Source organism: Chroicocephalus ridibundus, chromosome 3 (assembly GCF_963924245.1).
Source record: "Chroicocephalus ridibundus chromosome 3, bChrRid1.1, whole genome shotgun sequence".
NCBI lineage: Eukaryota > Metazoa > Chordata > Aves > Charadriiformes > Laridae > Chroicocephalus > Chroicocephalus ridibundus.
In genome coordinates this window covers 6,798,804-6,816,875 of record NC_086286.1, presented here as the reverse complement: position 1 = coordinate 6,816,875, position 18,072 = coordinate 6,798,804, and the positions used below count along the sequence as shown (strand labels likewise).

The 18,072-nt window shown below is 37.1% G+C and overlaps 1 protein-coding gene across 5 annotated transcripts in view; it reads left to right on the top strand.

Annotated features, from left to right (window-relative positions):
• The window catches only part of KIF16B (kinesin family member 16B), a 139,531-nt gene that overhangs the window by 74,147 nt on the left and 47,312 nt on the right, over nt 1-18,072 (top strand). For 2 of the 5 annotated variants that reach the window (XM_063327862.1, XM_063327864.1), the window contains exons 18-23: nt 2,603-2,635; nt 3,013-3,066; nt 4,672-6,027; nt 9,367-9,537; nt 10,379-10,484; nt 11,046-11,096. In XM_063327862.1, coding sequence (XP_063183932.1) covers nt 2,603-2,635; nt 3,013-3,066; nt 4,672-6,027; nt 9,367-9,537; nt 10,379-10,484; nt 11,046-11,096 — 1,771 coding nt within the window. Of the gene's footprint in view, nt 1-2,602; nt 2,636-3,012; nt 3,067-4,671; nt 6,028-9,366; nt 9,538-10,378; nt 10,485-11,045; nt 11,097-11,274; nt 11,305-12,089; nt 17,228-18,072 lie in introns of those variants that run through there. The other 3 variants (XM_063327860.1, XM_063327861.1, XM_063327863.1) reach the window with 3 other exon arrangements.

Below are 18,072 nucleotides of genomic sequence, written 5' to 3'. Positions count from 1 at the left end.
CACAAAAGAAGAAAGAGCATATTCTAGTCTTTAATATCTGTATGTTTCTCTCTTTTTAATTTCAAGCTAATATTTTTTTCTATTCACAGTGGTGCTCACGTTAATAAAGGGAGTAGAGGTTATGTGAAAAAGATTTTTATTACGGATAGACTAAACCGGAAAACATCTGCATCTGTGCTTTGTAAAACTGGCTGTGATTTGTTACAGACAGTGCGTTTTTTTGTGTGTGATGCTGAGATTTCTTTTTTTTTTTTTTTTTTTTTTTTTGACTAGCTTCTTAAAGAAACAAGGTTTCTGCAGTCACTGACTGCCTGTCCTGCCTCCCTGGATTCTCTTCTGTCCTGAAATAACTTTAAGCCCATAACCAGTTTGAAGCAAATATTACCGAGGTAGTGGTCTCGCAAGTGGTGAATTCCTAAATATACGGAGAAAACAGGCAGCCAGCTAAGGAAGACACTCATCATTATTGCCCCTGCAGAAATAAAGGCTGCAGTGTGAGCGCCTTTGATAGAGAACAGAGACGCTGTGAATAAGCTCATGGTAGGAGAGCCTTCAGTGGAGCTCAGACCTTCTTAGGCACCACTGCATCTACGTAGCAGTGAAACACCAGGCTGCATTAGCCCTTCTCTTAGGGGTATTTCCTTGTTTAAAATGCATGAAACGTTTGGAAGCTGTTGATTGGGGATGTTGATGATGATCCATATTTGACTTTGGAAAACAGCCGTTTTCATTGAAGAAAGAACCACTTCTGCATAGTTCATTCCGCCTTCCTGACCAACCTTTTGAGCACCACCAGTTTAATTTCAGTGTAAGGTAAAACTGATTGTCCTGACACCAATGTCGAAGAGCATTAGAGACACTTTCTTAAAGAGAAAATTACAGAGTTTTCACCACTGACCTGTTTTTACATCAGACTGATTGTTGTGATGGCTCGTTTTCCTTGTATCAGATCTCAATCAAAAGATAGTTACCATTTTTATGCTTACATAAAATAGCTTTGCCAAATTATGTGTTTTGTAGGACGGTCAAAATAACAAAAGATTTTTGCTCTGGGTTTTGCACATTGTGTTAGCTGATCCGAAACATTTCACTTCATTATGGCTTAACCAAGCATGGGAATACTTGTAAATCATCTTTGCCAGCTGTCTAAGCAAAGATGGTCTACATCTGACAGCGCCCAACGGACATCTGCATTTCCACAGACCAGAGCTATATTCCCCAGGGTCTATATTATTTTGGACTGAAGTAGCGATGAATATAGTGGCATTTGTCAGCCAAGCCCTAGGTAAAAAGCGATAACTAACAGCTATGAATTCCAGAGGTAGACAACAGCCAAAGCGAGGGCTTTTGAGGTAGAGCTTAAAAAAAAGTAAATAAAAAAGGGACAAAAAAAAGTAGTGCGTGATAATCATTAAATTAAGCTTTTCCTTTCTGATGGTCCCTTAAGGTTGCTTTTCGTTCTCTTTGCATAACTTTGCATTGCTGCTACAGAAATGATGATAAAATTAAAAATACTAAATTTTTGTCGTCTCTCCTTGTGCTGTAATGTTGAGATAGTGCCCAGAAGTGCCCTTCCTAGATAGTTTTAATGCAAATGTGAAGAGGCTCTTGGTGAGACATTTGTATGAAGGCTCCAGATGTCTGGAGTTGTGTATAAAAAAAAAAAAAAATCTACATTTGCTAATCTCTTAGGCATTGTCAAAGGTATTTTTTTTTTTTAAATGAATTTGTGAGAAATAAGGAAAAACGGAAGCTGTTAAACTGGTCTTTCTCCAGTATCGCAGTGGTTAGAAAGATGCATGTTGAACATGTAGGAATCGAAGTTCGTTTAAATTGCTTTATAAATGTTAGATCATTGTTGTATTTTTTGGGTGTTTGTAAGGGCAGTTCCTTTTTGTTGTAGGCATTCATATGAATTAGTAGAAGGAAATACTAAAAATGTCTTATTTTTCAAACAAACTGTCTACATAATTGTGGTCACGACATCTTAACCTGTAGCGTGTCAGATTTTTGAAATGAACGTGTGGGGCAGTCTCGCATTCTTTCCGTGTTCATGGACTGTCTACTAACCTGCAAACTCCTTAAGCTGTAGCAGGCCTGAACTAACTGGATGGTTTTTGTATTTAGTTGAATATCTCCATTCATATGTAGGCTCACTATGCTTTTTTTGATATTTATTTTGAAAAATGAATGTTGTGCTTCACAGGAAGTTGAGGTTTTTCAACCCCACTGGTGACATCATAATAATGTTTGAGGTTTTTTCTGTTTCTTGGGGGGAAAAGAAAGGGACTACGAGCAAGCTGTAGTGTAGTTTCATAGTTCTTTCCCTCCTCAAGGGAAGTGGCCAAGTTAATAAACCGTAAGAAGAAGAGCATCACTTTAACGACCATTGGCATTTGAAAAGCGTGTTTAGAAAGAATTATTATTTAAATTTTACTCTCGAGTTGTAATGTGACAAATGTTCTATGATTCTAACCAATTTAACCTCTAACAAAACAAACTGTTGTTGACTTTAAAATGTTCTGTACCACTAATATGTTTGGTTTTCTATCAATTCTTTTCTTAATTGATCACTCTGTTTCCCCCCTGCCTCCTGCGGCAGCCTTTTCCCTGTAAAAGGACCGATCTGTCTAAGGTAGAGAAATTCAATTTCTATGTATTGATTGCCATGTCTGCATGTAGTTAACTTGCAGAGGCTATGCTAATCATTTATCTGTTTTGTTTAACTTTACTTTTTAAATAGGTTTTTGTTTTTGCCCCCCCCCAATTAATTTACTTTTCTGTTTGTACTCGTGTCAGACAGCATGATATCTAATTTGTAACTCTAATGAAGGAAGTATTTTCTGTTATTGTAGAAAGTAGTTTTATAAAACTCTTGATTTATACCATTGTTAGTCTTCTAAAGAGACACTGAATTGCACCATATCTTCCTATTTTTTGTGATAGCCAAGAAATAATAACCTTTTTATTGTGTTGTGTGGTTTTTTTTTTCTTTTTTTTTTTTTAAATCAGGCTAGAATTTGAGAGACAGCAACGAGAAGAACTTGAAAAATTAGAAAGTAAAAGGTAACGTTCTCTATGGTCTTTTACGTGTGTGTGTATATATACATATATATATATACGTGTTGTAGACTCATTTAAATCATTAATTTGGAATCACGGTGTTATTCAGTAAGCAGAGGATCCTGATACAAATAATTTTTTTTTTTCATCTTTGAAGATTTTCATTATTTTCTTGAACTGTTTATTCTTGTGGATTAGTAACAGATAGGCAAGCTGAATTGTGGCTAACTGATCTTTAGCAAAGAAAATACCAAACACAAAGGTCCAAGGAGGGTAGATTATACACATGTAACGTATTACTCTTGCTCTCAATTTTCATGGTATTATTTTAAAATATGGCAAATCACATTCTTTATTCAGATCTTTTTTATTTTTTATGGTATAGTTGCCTTTGGATTGAATCTTGATTGGAAAAACTCACGTTTTAAACTCTGCATGTCTTAAATAAAACTGTAGCGCCGGTGTGGGCGTACCAATCGTGCTTACCAGAACATCGTTTTGAAATGAGTTTGAAATACAAAAGAAAGTATTGTTGTCAGGTGGCAAACTGAGCTGACTGTTCTGGCTCACGATACCTGCTGAGATTTACAAATAATAGCTCTCGCCTTGTTGCAGATCACAGCATTGGTTACATTCAGAAGCTGAAAGACACTTTCTGCCACCTCAGCTTTAGACCGCTTGCTCCGTTTTGAAAGAGCTGTTTATATAGTTGGACTAAGTTAACTCAGAGAAACCCCGAGACTCGGAAGCGTTAGAAGATGTTATTCAGAAAATGATGCAGCAGAATCACTGATATTTATCCTCTTTGTTATGTTGATAGGATTTGAATTCAGATTGCGCGGAAGTTGCTTTGCTTGTGCTTTAATTTATCTGCCTTCAACTTCTCGCAAAATAACCAACCGACTTGCAGGCTGTCTCTACGTGTATTCAGGCGCTTGTGTTGTGAGGGTAGTGGTGACCTTCAAGTCTCAGTCTGTCCTCATTTGGAACGCCCTAGAACCTTTAAAAGAGAGGTTGCACAGGGCATAATAGTTTGTCTTAAAGTAATTTCTCTCTCATATATGTCTGTTCCTAATCTTATAATCCTGTTTATCAATAATTCAGTTGGGTTCACCTAACAAGAAGACATTGTTTTAATAATCTTTTGGCTTAAATTTGGTGAGGCAAATTTTTAATCAAGTCCTTTTGTACAAGTTTGTGTATATGAGAACATATGTATATATAAAAATACATGCATTTACTCTTCACTGTGTGCGTGGATGTGTTCTGTCAATATTTGTACTGGATTTGACAGAACTAATACAGTCTGATACTCTACTAACATAAGTGTTTATACAGCACGTCTTCCTGTAACTTCATACGTCCACAGCTTTTTATGTTGAAATAGGCTATTTGAATCTCTTTACCATTTGTCTCAATGATTGAGTCACTTCCAAGCAATGTAAGATCTTAACCTGTGGCAAAGCAAAACTATTAAAAAAAGAAACCATGATAAATCCTGCAAAATCCTTCTCCAAACCTTTTTTACTTCTAAGGGATACATTGGGTTTTGGCGGGGGGGCGGGGGGGGAAAGGTTGGAATTATTGCATGTAAATATTTTACTGTAGGAAACAAATCGAAGAGATGGAAGAAAAACAAAGATCTGACAAAGCAGAACTTGTAAGAATGCAGCAAGAAGTAGAGTCGCAGCGCAAAGAGACAGAAATAGTACAGCTGCAAATCCGAAAGCAGGAAGAGAGTCTGAAACGGAGAAGTGTTCACATTGAGAGCAGGTTAAAGGATTTGCTGGCTGAGAAAGAAAAATTTGAAGAAGAGAGATTACGGGAACAACAGGAGATAGAGCTTCAAAAGAAAAAGCATCAGGAAGAAATTTTTGCCCGGGTCAAAGAGGAGTTGCAGCGACTACAAGAACTTAATCATAATGAAAAAGCAGAGAAAATGCAGATTTTCCGTGAACTAGAAAAACTTAAAAAGGAAAAAGATGAACAGTACATTAAGCTGGAATCAGAAAAAAAGAGACTTGAAGAACAAGAAAGGGAGCAGGTGATGCTTGTGGCTCACCTAGAAGAGCAGCTTCGAGAGAAGCAGGTGATGATAGAGCTCCTGAAGAGAGGGGACGTACAAAGAGTTGAAGAAGAGAAAAGAGATCTTGAAGATATTAGAGAATCTCTTTTGAAAGTCAAGGAAGCCCGATCTGAAGGTGATGAAAACTGTGAAGAGTTAGAAAAAGCACAGCATAATTTCGTAGAGTTTAAAAGGAAACAGCTGGAACAGTTGACTATTTTGGAAAAAGATTTAGTTCAACAAATGGATCACCTGGAAAAGGAAATAGTAGATGAAAAAAGAGCTCTGGAACGCTTAAAATTTGCGCATGAAGAACACTTACATCTCAAGAGAGATGATGAAAACTTTGTAGAGGCCGTACTCAAGGCTGAAGAAGTTGACAAGATAAAGCCAGTGGAGTACAGGCTCCAATCGAAAGTTCGCCAGCTTGAGTACCTGAAGAGTAATCATTTGCCAGTTCTGCTGGAAGAAAAACATAGAGCTTCTGAAATCCTTGATAGAGGCTTGTTAGGGTTAGATAACACTCTCTATCAAATAGAGAAAGAAATAGAAGAAAAAGAAGAGCAGCTTGCCCAGTATAGAGCTAGCACAAATCAGCTGCAGCAGCTTCAAGAAACCTTTGAATTCACAGCCAATGTAGCTCGTCAGGAAGAAAAGGTTCGGAAAAAGGAAAAAGAAATCCTTGAATCAAGGGAAAAACAGCAGAGAGAGGCGCTGGAGCAAGCTGTTGCTAAACTAGAAAGGAGGCACTCTGCTTTGCAACGCCGTTCGACGATAGACTTTGAAATTGAAGAGCAGAAACAGAAGCTCGCCACCTTGAACAACAGCTGCAGCGAACAGGCCGGTCTGCAGGCTAGTCTGGAAGCTGAGCAGAAAGCCCTGGAGCAAGACCGAGAACGGTAAGTCTTGTGGTAGCTTCCATTTATTAGAACCTATCCACAGAAAGTGAATTGCGTAATACCTTAGATGTTGGGAGAGCGACTTGTTCTGCATCCCAGTATTTGAGTTTCTTGATGAGTCTCATCTGGTTTACCCAGTACTGAAACTCTGTATGGCTTTTTAAAGGATTCTTGCTCACTCATTAATATCTGTTGTGTTCGGATACTTATCCCATCCTCAGCAGTATAGTATTTACGTTTGCCATTGCAATACTTAATTTTTTTTTTTTACCTGTTTAGAAAGCTCAGCCAACCTTATGTTCTACCCTTACAAAAACATGTAGCATCTAACAACTTTTTTTTCCTCATAAAATATTGATGTATACTGTTTTGTTGCTGTATTGGTAACAAGCTAGATGTTTGTTCAAGATTTGGAGCCTGAGAGTTATAGTGGACTGCCAACTCTCTGCCTCAGCTGATGATGCCCTGAACACATCTGGTATTCAAAGTAAACAGGTGCAACGTTTGATTTTTTGTTGTTATTTTCAGGGCTAAATAAAATAGAGTAGCCATATACCCATGTAAAACTTGATGGTGGTTTTTAAGCTTATTTGAAAATATACAGAGGCTTTAATACAGCCCTAATTGATGATAAACCCTTAGATAGAAGGAATTTCATCAGTTATACACATATCTGGTGGCATAACATTCAGCCTAAATATGGGGGGCTCAGAGAAAAGTGATTCAGGTAAGGAAGGGTCTTCCTATGTGGAAGAGGAAGAAATCTTTGGTTTTATTTTTCACCTGAGCAAAAATCTACTGGGATGAATGCATTTAACCCACGCAGAACGGAAAAAAGGGCAGAGTTGCCGCTTTTATACATATTGTCTGATTTGTTGATACTAGAGCTTCAAAACCTGTCATTATCGGTGAAACAATGATGGGTTGTGTCTTGAGGTAGCATTTGTCATTTGTTTTTTAATATTGCACTGATTATCTGTCTCTTGTTTCGTAAGCCCTTCAAACAGATCCTCGATTAGAAAAAACACCTAATGAAAGAAACTTGCCTCTAGCCAAATTGTAGAGCTCTTCTCTATCCTTTTCTTTTTAAACCATTATCCGAAGAGAATGGTTCCTTTCTATATCCCGTGTAAAGGTCACTTTTTCAACGTTTAGGGCCACGTTGTGTGGATTTTAGTCAAGGATTTCTCAGTACTGATTTATCATTTTGTTGTGGATATTGCCATTATTTTTCATAATTGTCTTGAACATAAAATCTCGGTTTCTATGCTAAGCATCTCGCTTGACTAAAGTCTGCTATAAACAACGGGAGGTTCCACAAAAACAGACAGCTTAGTTAGCCCTCAAGAGATTGCTGGGTTGTGTGATAAGTGAAAAAATATGTTGTCAGCTGGAAGATTGAGGTTTGGAAAAGATATCAAAGAAGTGAAAAGGTCTGTTGGTTTTTTTTTTCTTGTTTACTTTAAAGTCCTTTTGCACAAGCTAAATAAAACTTTGAAGTCTTTCAGTGCATGGCCCAGGGGCCTGAATAATTCAGTTCAGAATGTTTTTATTAATGTTGCAGCAGAAGAAAATCTCAAGATACACGATAGTATGTTAAATGTCTCGGGCTACTTATTGCTCCTGTGTTTGAGTTTACACTTTGCAGTACACAACATCTTGGGCGCTATAGTAACCATATGAATTGTCTATGTTTCTTATTGGTTATCTAGATACCATTATATGATGATATGTTCTGGTTCAGATCAATGTTAACTCTGTAAATATTCACTTAAAATGCTCTGTGTATGAGCGGAAGTCCATCATAACTGGATAAAATGTTTTTTTCCAGTTTGAACAATACATTAGCTCAAAGTCTTTCACCTACAGGAATGACCCCTAAAACGATAATTTGAAGTGAACTTATACCGGAATAATGCATACGCATTTTGTCTTTACTGGCAGAGGTTTGTGGCAATAGAATGAACATAAAGCAACTTTAGAGTCATCTTTGCGATGACGGGACGTATCGCTCGTGAGTGGCAAGGTGCAGTTTTGTGTACTTACTGGTGGATGCATCCCGCAGCTGGATACGTTTATAGCTATAGGAAGCGATATGGCTTGATAACAGGATGTTTACAAATCAAGAGATAAGCTTTGTTCCTTTAATGTAATCCTGACTTTTTTTTGTGGTTAAATTGATTTTCCATAGATGCAAACACTCTCCTATACCCATCAGACAGCTCCCATCCGCTTTCCCTCAGGATGCAAGATTGTTTTGCTGCTAATCAAAAGAAACAGATGGCTTCTGGCAGGGCTGCAAAAAGTACTCTAAAAATGAAGTAACAAGTCAGTCTGCTTTACTCCAGTCTAAGCCTCGCCATTCCTCATCTCTTTAATTTTCTGGTTTAACCTCCAGGATGGAATAAAGTAGCTGTAGCATTGTACTTCAATTTAGATATATGCAATTGTAGGATAAGTGGTAAAATCCCAACTTTGCATAGTTTCCCCTGCTTTTGCAGGAACTTCTTTGCTTTTATTCTTTAATTTTCAAGCAACCTTTAGAAAACAATTACCTTTAGAGACAAAAGTTGTAATGGAAATGGGGAAGATTATTACTGTGTTACTAATCTAATCTCAGCTACTTTACAAGTGAATAGTGTTCTGCATATTCTGTTCTGTGCATAAATCTGGATAGTATTAAATGTATTCGTTAAAGAAAGTGAGGAGGTTTCCATTTCAAAAGACGATTTATTAGGTATATATAAAATCGATATTAGGTGTTTTATTTTGTAAGTAAATTTCCAAAAATGTATTTGTGGACAGAAGGAATAACTGGAAAATGAGATTTATATGCATAGTACGTAATTTAAAGATTGTCTTATAGATACATTTTGCCACATCATTCATCACTGTTTTATATCGTCTTCGTGTTTTTTTGGATTGGTGCTGCATTTTACATTTTTAGTTTCCCCCCTCCCTTTATTCATTTACTTTATACTGGAAGCTAATAACTGAGGTCATTGATAGAGTTCTGTAATGAGGAAAGCTTAGTCAAGTGATCCTAATAGACAGGTTAAGTCTTACGAATTAATATTTAATGTGCCGAGTTAGATACCTTTTGCATTGGAAATCATTGAAGTTGTTTTATTTAACTTCAGACTGCTGCTGTAATGTGTTTTTTGAGCTGTCTCTATTTTTCTATCTAAATATGCTTAAAGAATAATTACGATTTTTGTATTATAATAAACTTTAATACATATGATCTTACATATGTGTATGCCAGTGTAAGTACAGTACTTCCCATAAGAACAATGGGAATCAGTGGTACTCTTAAAACAAAGTGAATTATATTTTAAGATCTCTTTATAGCCTGGACCAGGAAATTCAGCAGCTGAAACAAAAAATTTACGAGGGTGATGGTGGTCAGAAAGGAAATCACGGAACTTTGGAAGAGAGACTCTCCCATACGGCTTCCCCTACCAGCCCAACAAAGCCCCAGCCACCCGCCGCTCCGCTGGTTGATGATAGGTAGGTAGCCTGCATTTCTGCAATGTTTTGATAGGAATGCAAACAGTAGCTTTAGAGGAGAAATATTTTGAAAGATTGTTCTGCCAGGGTTGGATTCTAATTACTGTAATTGTACTTAAAGAATAGTCTGGAAATAAAATTAATTTGCTGTATTTCACTCGAAATAACCAAGAGGCTAATCTGTTGCTCCTGTGTGGTTTGTTTTAGAATACAGGTGTGAAACTGTAGGCTTAAATGTATTTAAATTGGTTTTGTGTTTACAGTTACTTGTCTATATGGTATTGCTTTAATACATAAATATTAATATTTAAAGGAAAACACTTAAAGCAACAAGGGAAATTGAATTGTCTTAAGCCTTTTTTAATAGGGCAGCTGCCTGGTATCACTTAAAATCTATTTCCTCTCTGTTCACGTTTATACATGCAATTGTTAGTATCAACTCTTGGAACGTTTGAAGACCAAACCTTTGTTAGCCCGAGTTGCCGATATTGCAAAAGTGATAAAAATGAATCATTAAGTAACTAAAGATGCAACCCCGGCCTTCTAGTTCTTCTTCATCTCTCAGGGCCGCTTGTACATAGAGCTGTACACATAGCAGTGGCTTAACCTGTGCTCCATTAAATTGTCTAATTGCGATAACAAATTGTTAACCTTTGCCTGTTAAATGAACACTTGCTCAAAAGTCCAGGTTCCTTAAGGAGCGATAAAACTGGTCTAACATTAAGCCTGCCAGTTAAGAGTTGTGCAGTACTTAAAGCTCATAAGCGTTTCAAAGAGCCTTTTAGCCTGTCTTGATTTTTATCTAAGAGTCTACTTTTTTAAACTCTTCTATATCTTGAAGGATAAATGCCTTTATTGAGCAAGAAGTGCAGAGAAGGCTGCAGAATATTCATCATAAAGCTGAGGAGAATGATGTTAGCCTGTCCTGGTCTACCGAAAGTTTAAAGGTGAGCAGAGATGGGTAGGAAATCCTGACCTTCAATGCGCCATGTGCAACAACTGATTTGGTTTTGTTGTTCAATAATTTTCATGTTTTCCTATATTTACTTAATTTTAATTTACCAAAACATTAAACAATAAATCAGGGATATCAGTTTTAGATTTTGCTCATCTTTTTTTTTTTTTTTCCCCCAGTGGCTGTTTTATCTTGTATTCCTTTTTTTTTTTTTTTTTTTTTTTTTGCAGGGAAAAGTGTATAAATGAAATAGGAAGCTTACAGATAAAGTAAAAATCTTAATTTCATGTCTGTAAAATACATTGATAAAATTCTGTTCAGAGGAACAGCAATTGTTTATACTTGCAAACAAATGCTCATTTAAAAACTGCTGTTCTAATTCATTCAAATACTGGGTTGATTGACTTCTAGGCCAGTGGTTTAATAAATATCAGTAAGAAAACAGTTATTTTGGGCTATTAAAAAGAACGTCTCTTCCTAGAAATACTTTTAAATGAACTTATACAAGAAAGGCACTCTTTGTAATAATCACGTGTACCTTTTTTGTTCTTAGGATAATGAGAGGCTCAATAATGGCACTGTTCAACGCAAGCTGAAGTATGAGGTAGGTCATAATTTGTCACAATGAAACGGTTGTCTTAAATTATGGCATAGCCTGTAATTAAATTTCTTAATGTTTAGCTGCATAATTAGAACTCTGAATTCACAGCAAGATTAATGGCTAATCGAGACAGCAATGTATTTTGCCAGCTGGAATTAAAGTGATTTTTTTTTTTTTTCAGATTGGGCATAGCTTTTTCCTTATTCGAAAGGTGTGGTGTTATTGTGGATGTTTCTTCCTTGTTCTGTCATGATTCTTAGTTTGGAACAGTATCCCTTTCCTGATTTTTAGAGGATGAAAGCGTTTCATGAGGAGAGATTGTCTGAATTCAGGATACCACTTCCCATTTGTGACTCCCAATGACCTCGCTACTGTAAGGGTGTCTCTAATATTAGCGGCAGCATCAGGCAAATTTGCTTTTGTCACGAAGGATTTGTACGTGTATTTTCAAGCTGAGGCTTAGACCTCTCACCGTATTTGGTTGCCTAACTATTGCTCGAAACATGGTTATTTACCTGTCTTGGGTTTAAACCATAATAGTAGGAGGGCTGCAGCCTCCTAAGAGCCAAATCTGATTTGGACTTTTTTGGACTTTTGCACTGTTATTTTTAAACTGGAATTTTTACACTATCTTCAATAGCAGAGGATATTTTTTTCTGTGCATGTGTGGAAAACTAAGAAAGGGCTTAAAATTTCTGCATCGCCCTTTGACTTCCCTGTCGTTTTCAAGTAAAGCAAATATAAAGGAAGTGAAATGGATACTGTACAAAGGAAAAGCAGTGGTGGGCTGGGAAGATCAACCATTCCTGAATCAGACCTCAATCAATTCTGTTGGATTCTCTCTCTCTCTAATTTTGAGAGATTGTACAATGATTGTACCGATTTTGAATGATTATATAAACCGAATCAAAAACCAATCCTCAATTTAAGATATGTTCAAATCAGAAGATTTTTTTAAAAGATGCTTCTATTTTCTTCTTTTGAAATTTTTAACAGAAAAGTCAACAGTGGCAGCCACCTGATGGCTTTCCATTTATGTCTAAAGATGGCAGTTGTGCTTCTGAGTTGTGTGGAGAAAATGCAGAAGTAAGAGGCCATAAAAGACAGAAGGAATATACAGAGATGTGGGAATTATTTTCCAGTTCTGGAAGAATCTCCTCTCCTTTTACATCAGAGAAGGCACTTGAGAATGAAAGGAGTAATTCAGACCAGGAGAGCTTTGCTTGTCGTTGTGACATTGAAAGTAGTTTAATTCACTCCAAAAATACTAATACTTTAAAGAGTAAGAATGTTCCTTTTCAGAATGTTTTATCTACTTCTTTACGAAGTCATGACTTAAATAACGTGGCTTATTCACTCTGCAAGGTTAAAAATTTCAATCATTTTGACAATAAAATAATGACTTCTCAGGATTGTGACAGCTCAAGAACTGAATCTGATTGTTCCCACTTGAAACAGCTGTCTCCTGTAGGATCCTTAATGGGTGCTAATGAGCAGGATGGCTTTAACAACACATCGTGCCTTCTCTTTTCTCAGTCTAATGTACATTCTGAAATAATAACTTGTAAAGAAAATAGCCCATTTAACACACTGCACCCGACAATCGAAGACCAGTCTAGTAATTCTCAGCTTCCGACACAAAAAGCCTCTGGTCTGATTTCTTTTAAGTCAATAGCTTCTCATTCTGATGCGAGCCCAGAGCACACCTATGGTTTGGGCTATCTTTTCAGTAAGCTTTCCTGTCTTTACAAAGTTACCAGTAGTCATCTGCCCAACACTATGGTGTTTTCTAAACAAATTAAGGAGCTGGGAAGTTTGTGTGATGGAAACGAGAAATACGCACAAGCGGTATCATTAATAAAAAATCTACCGTTTGTAAGAAACTTGCAAGTAAATGTATTCTTCAAGTCAGATATGAATCAAGATATGACCCACCCTACCGATGATGCCAAAGCTCATACTGAAAATGTCATTCAGCCTGAATCCCCTGTGCAAGAGGCCATCACGATGTGTGTAAGCACAGGAATCTCTGATGCCTATGCAAGAAAGCCCTCTGAAGGCTTTGCGTGCTGTTGTAAAAAAGAAGAGCTGGAAAACAATCTTGTGTTAAGACAGAAATTTGTGCACTTTCCTGATATCTTCTTGAAGCTTCAGCTCTGTTCTTTGGAAAGAGTGCTGGAATTTTTGACCCGTGCCTTACCTCAAATTTGTGTTAGAATGGAGGAGTTGAAAGGTATATACTGGCTCGCTGTTGGCAATTGCAAAAAACCTGATCCACAACCTGCTTGCTTGCTGTTGTTCAGCTCCATTCTGTATGTCGTTGTTTCTTCAGTTGAACAAGATGTCTGTCAGAGTTCCTTGGCAATGTTTCATGAGGTTCCCATCGTCACTATAAAGGAGATTCAAGTCGGCTTTGCTGGACAGAATATTAGTCTTCTGTGTTCTGCTGAAGATGGTTTACTCACAATATTTACCTATAACAAGCACTTCACTCAAAGAATTTGCCATGATATAATGAACATTTTGATTTCTACAACGGATGATGCTGTTTATTTAAATCACCAGCTCTTGAAAGATGATTTGATGCAGATTTCTCTTGACTGGACATCAGAAGTAGATGACTTAGTTTTATCAAACGGAATACGGTTGTCCTGTAAATTTAGAACTGAATTAGCTGATCTGGTTTACTTACTCCATGAAAATATGGGAGGTATTAAACCTTCATTAGGTGACACTCATGTACTGCTGTATACCTCGGTGAAAGTAGACTGTGCTAAGCAGACCGTGTATAGAGCTCTTGTTCTTACAACTACTCATATAGGACTCTTAAGGGAGTGTATTGTCTTTTATCCTGCAACTTACTTTTTCGATGCTTCGTGCCAACAATTACAATCTGACAGCCTCCAGTTGTACAGTTTGAATGATATCCGATGTGTAGTTTTGCCAGACAAAGAGAATTTCACCCAAATTGAGCTTGTGTTTTCTAGAAGGAGCAAGGTTGGGTCTGATTCAGGAATTGGTTTTTCAAAATACTGTGAAAAAGGAATAAATACCCAGCTGACAGTCATCCCATCAATTCTTCAAAGCAGTTTGCATATCCCTTCGGAAATCTGGAAATTAACATTCAGTTCAAGTGAAGAAGCCATTTGGCTAATTATGCATCTGACTAGGTGTTGAAATCCAAATACGTTTAGATACATTCAAAATAAGAGGCTAATGAATATTGATAAAATGCTTTTTTTTTTTTTGCTTTAATATATCAATAAGCAAAGAGTCCTTTCAGCTCGTAAGGAAATACCGTAGGGTGTGTACAGATATCTTAGCAAAAATCATTATTACTTGAGTGCTTACTCTTTTTGAATCTCTAATATCTACTTGGGAAGGTTAGGAAATTAAATGTTCCTATTTTATGTGGTAGGTGGATCAAAACTGTAATTACAGCTGTGTCTTCTGATTTTCATTTTGGCTGTTGTTTCTGGCTCCCTCCATCTCCTATCCATCTTCATTAATGTCTTCTCCATCCCTCCTTGATTGCCTTTTTCTTAATCTTTCTGAACATCTTTGGTTTTCATGCTTCTCATCTGTTTCATGCCCTTGATCTCAATATTTCAAAACATCTGCGATATTATTATTTTTTTTTTCTCTGAGCTGTAAGATATGTTTAGGTTCCTAAGGTACATTCACTGTATGCTCTTAATACTAAGGGTGTTTAGCTTTTTATATTTACGATTTTGGGAAGAGTAGCATTGACAATTCTCTTCTGCTTCCGAGTTTTACATTGAGGATTATTGCACTCTCACATTAAAGTTTGTCACACGTGCAAGAGGAGTTGTGTTTGCTTATCCTAAGTTGTGTCGACCGAGGTAGTGGGGATTGTTGGATTTGCCATATTTCTTTTCTCATGGGTTTACCCTCTGCCCAGAGCTAACAGAGTATAGGCTACATGGACATAGTGCAACAGAAGAGGAAAAATGCAGAGAACATCCAATACTCTTTAAATTTCCCCCTCCCCTCCTTTTCTTGCAGAGAAGCGAGGCAATACATGGCTTTAAGTGAGTCCTATTTATTTTGTCAAATAGTTAACTTGTACACCCCCACAACAGAACAAGTCTTTACATCCCCTTGATGTGAGTGTTTAAGGGAAATGTGATGTGAAAATGAACCTGGTTAAAGGGTGTAAACAGGTGTTGGTTTTGCTTTGAATAGCATTTCGACCTTTGGTCATGCTACTATACCTGTGGTAAGAGAAGCGTTTCGGGGTTTATGATCTGCAGACATGCATTACCCATTGTCAGGTAATGGTAGGACTGGAGGGAATGGATTAGAACTAGAGATGGGTCGATTCAGGCTGGATGTTAGAAGTTCTTCACCATGAGGGTGGTGAGACACTGGAACAGGTTGCCCAGAGAGGTGGTGGAAGCCCCATCCCTGGAAGTTTTTAAGGCCAGGCTGGTTGGGGCTCTGAGTAACCTGATCTAGTGGGAGGTGTCCCTACCCAGGGCAGGGGTGTTGGAACTAGATGATCTTTAAGGTGCCTTCCAACCCTAACAATTCTATGATTCTATGATTCTCGTGCTCTTAAATGGATAGTTAGCAACTGGGGGTACTGCCTGAAGGGTGGAGTAAGTTTAACTCTAAAGTTCTCTCCATGTAATGTGCCTGGCTTGACTTTCCTCCTCTTCTGCTTGCTTACTGATGGGGTTGTTGATGCTGTGAGGTTGCATCTCTTGTAGTCTCTTAATATTAAATTCCAAGAAATAATGGAACTATTGAACATTACTAAAAGACTTCCATTAGTCAAAACTTCCCTTTAGCTTAGCACAAGGTTATTCTTTACTTGTTACCCTGTCAGATGTTCAAATAATAAGCCATTGTCTCCCATCTTTTGTTTCTTCCCTTGTAAGGGGGGCTAAATACCTTTGAATCCTGTTGCTCGAATGTGCCATCTGCCTTGTTTGAGGAAGATGATCTTTGGCAGAAAAGACAGTGATATCTAATCTGAAATTCTAAATTCTGTAAGCATATTTGCAGTAGAGGTGCAATCTTCTACTAGACGGAGTTAGACTTCAGTCTCTCTACTACTATAAGAACATTTCCCATTTGTTCTTGCCATATGTTAAGGCCGGATAATGTAATTCATGTGGGATTTAAAAAGAAATAACTTGCATTGGCTGGGGGAGTTGTGTCTGGAAGGATGAATGTTGGTTTGGATGGAGAATTAAGACGTTGGGTTTTTTATATCATAACAAAACTTTCTACTTCCTTAAGGAGGTCCAAAGATGAGGAAAATGTGTTGTATTCTTTTCAGATATGGTTTGTGTTTTTAAAAAAAAAAAAGTATACACAACTATCTCGCAGAACATGGAGCAGACAGAGTAGTTATGAGTTGGAGTGTAACCTCATGTCAGTCCAGTTTAAGAGTGGCTTCCTCACGGGCATCAGTCAGCCATTTCGTACCAAAGTTAATATCGAGTGTCCCTATCTGGGAGAACTGTCTTAATAAAGGCTGTTAAGTGACAGCAATTTCTGCAAATAATTCCTTTTTAGATTGTACCCCAAAGTTAAATGTTTGTGCCTGTTGTGTTCCAGATAACATGGTTTTCCTCCGTTGTGTTTGTTTTCAAATCTAACTCAATGAATATTCCGCAATTTTATGAAAAAATGACTTCACAGCAATATCTTTTATTCTACTGTAAATGAAACATAACATAATGATCGATGTTTATGACTATCAAAGCATTATTTAATGTATTAGGGTGTGTTTTTCAGAGTACTTTGTGTTTGAGATTATTTTCCTTTCTGACTATTAGCTGTTTGTAATAGAACTCTGAAAATGACTGCCAATAAATTACGTGTTGACGGAGGTGGCTTTAAGAGTGACTTTATGGTTTTATTGGTGTTTTAAAATAGATGATATTGTTGTCAAGGCAATGAACTCCTCTTTCCCCCAAGGAAAGAATTGCTTACATTTCTGTGCTCCAGAAATGAGTTTTAGTTGAAAAGCCAGTAAGTTGAGGACAAGTGAAAGAAGGGCACTATGGAGAGGAGAAAACCTTTGTTCTGCAAACAAAAGTCACTAAAAATATTTTTCCATTCCAGTGCAAACTTTTTTTTTATATTTTGACTGAAAAAAGAAGTTTGCGGAAAACACCTTCTAGAATAAAGCCACTTAATTGGAACTAAAAATCGCTTTGTGTTTTCTTTTTCTACTACTCTTAATGTTAACGTTAAGGGAAATGACATTGGCATTTATAGTTGACTAGTAATGAAATAACAACCTCCCCTTCTCGATAGCCAGGTGAAGATGCCAAAAAGCTGTCTGTAATAAAGACCATTCAGAGGGGCATTTATCAATGAGTTTCAAACTGTCCTCCAGCCCCTACACAACATCTACACATGTACTGGGAGTCACCAAGAGTTGCTGGAGAAGACACCAAGTGTCAATGAGCCAGAAGCCTGAGCCATGTTCATGTGTGGGGATAGTGTTGGTCAAGACTGAAGAATTTTGACCAAGCAACATGGCTCGTGGTAGTTGCTAAGGGATTGAAAATGAATGTTGAGAATACCGTATCTATATAAGTGATGGATCGCATCACTAAATACAAATATATAACCTGGTGATAACTTTAAGGTGATAGTTTTTCAGTGTTTTTTGTTATTATTAACTCACATTTGTTATGGTGCTGTTATTTAAGTTAAGTTCACTACGTTTTTCAGACCAAGTATATTCAACTAAGAAAGTGAAGGACGACTTTAAAGGCAATTTCTGTACTTATTCACTGACAATGCTTGTGCTACTTTTGGACGCACTCACTGCAAAGCATTCATCTTTTCAGTTGCAAAAATACTTAATTTTTGACGTAACTTCAGAGTTACAAACTCACAACTGGCTGTTAGTCAGAAGAATGTGCCCTCATTACAAATACTTTTTTAGACTTTTTTGTCCAGACCATGAAAACTTATCATAGTTGAGTTTTCT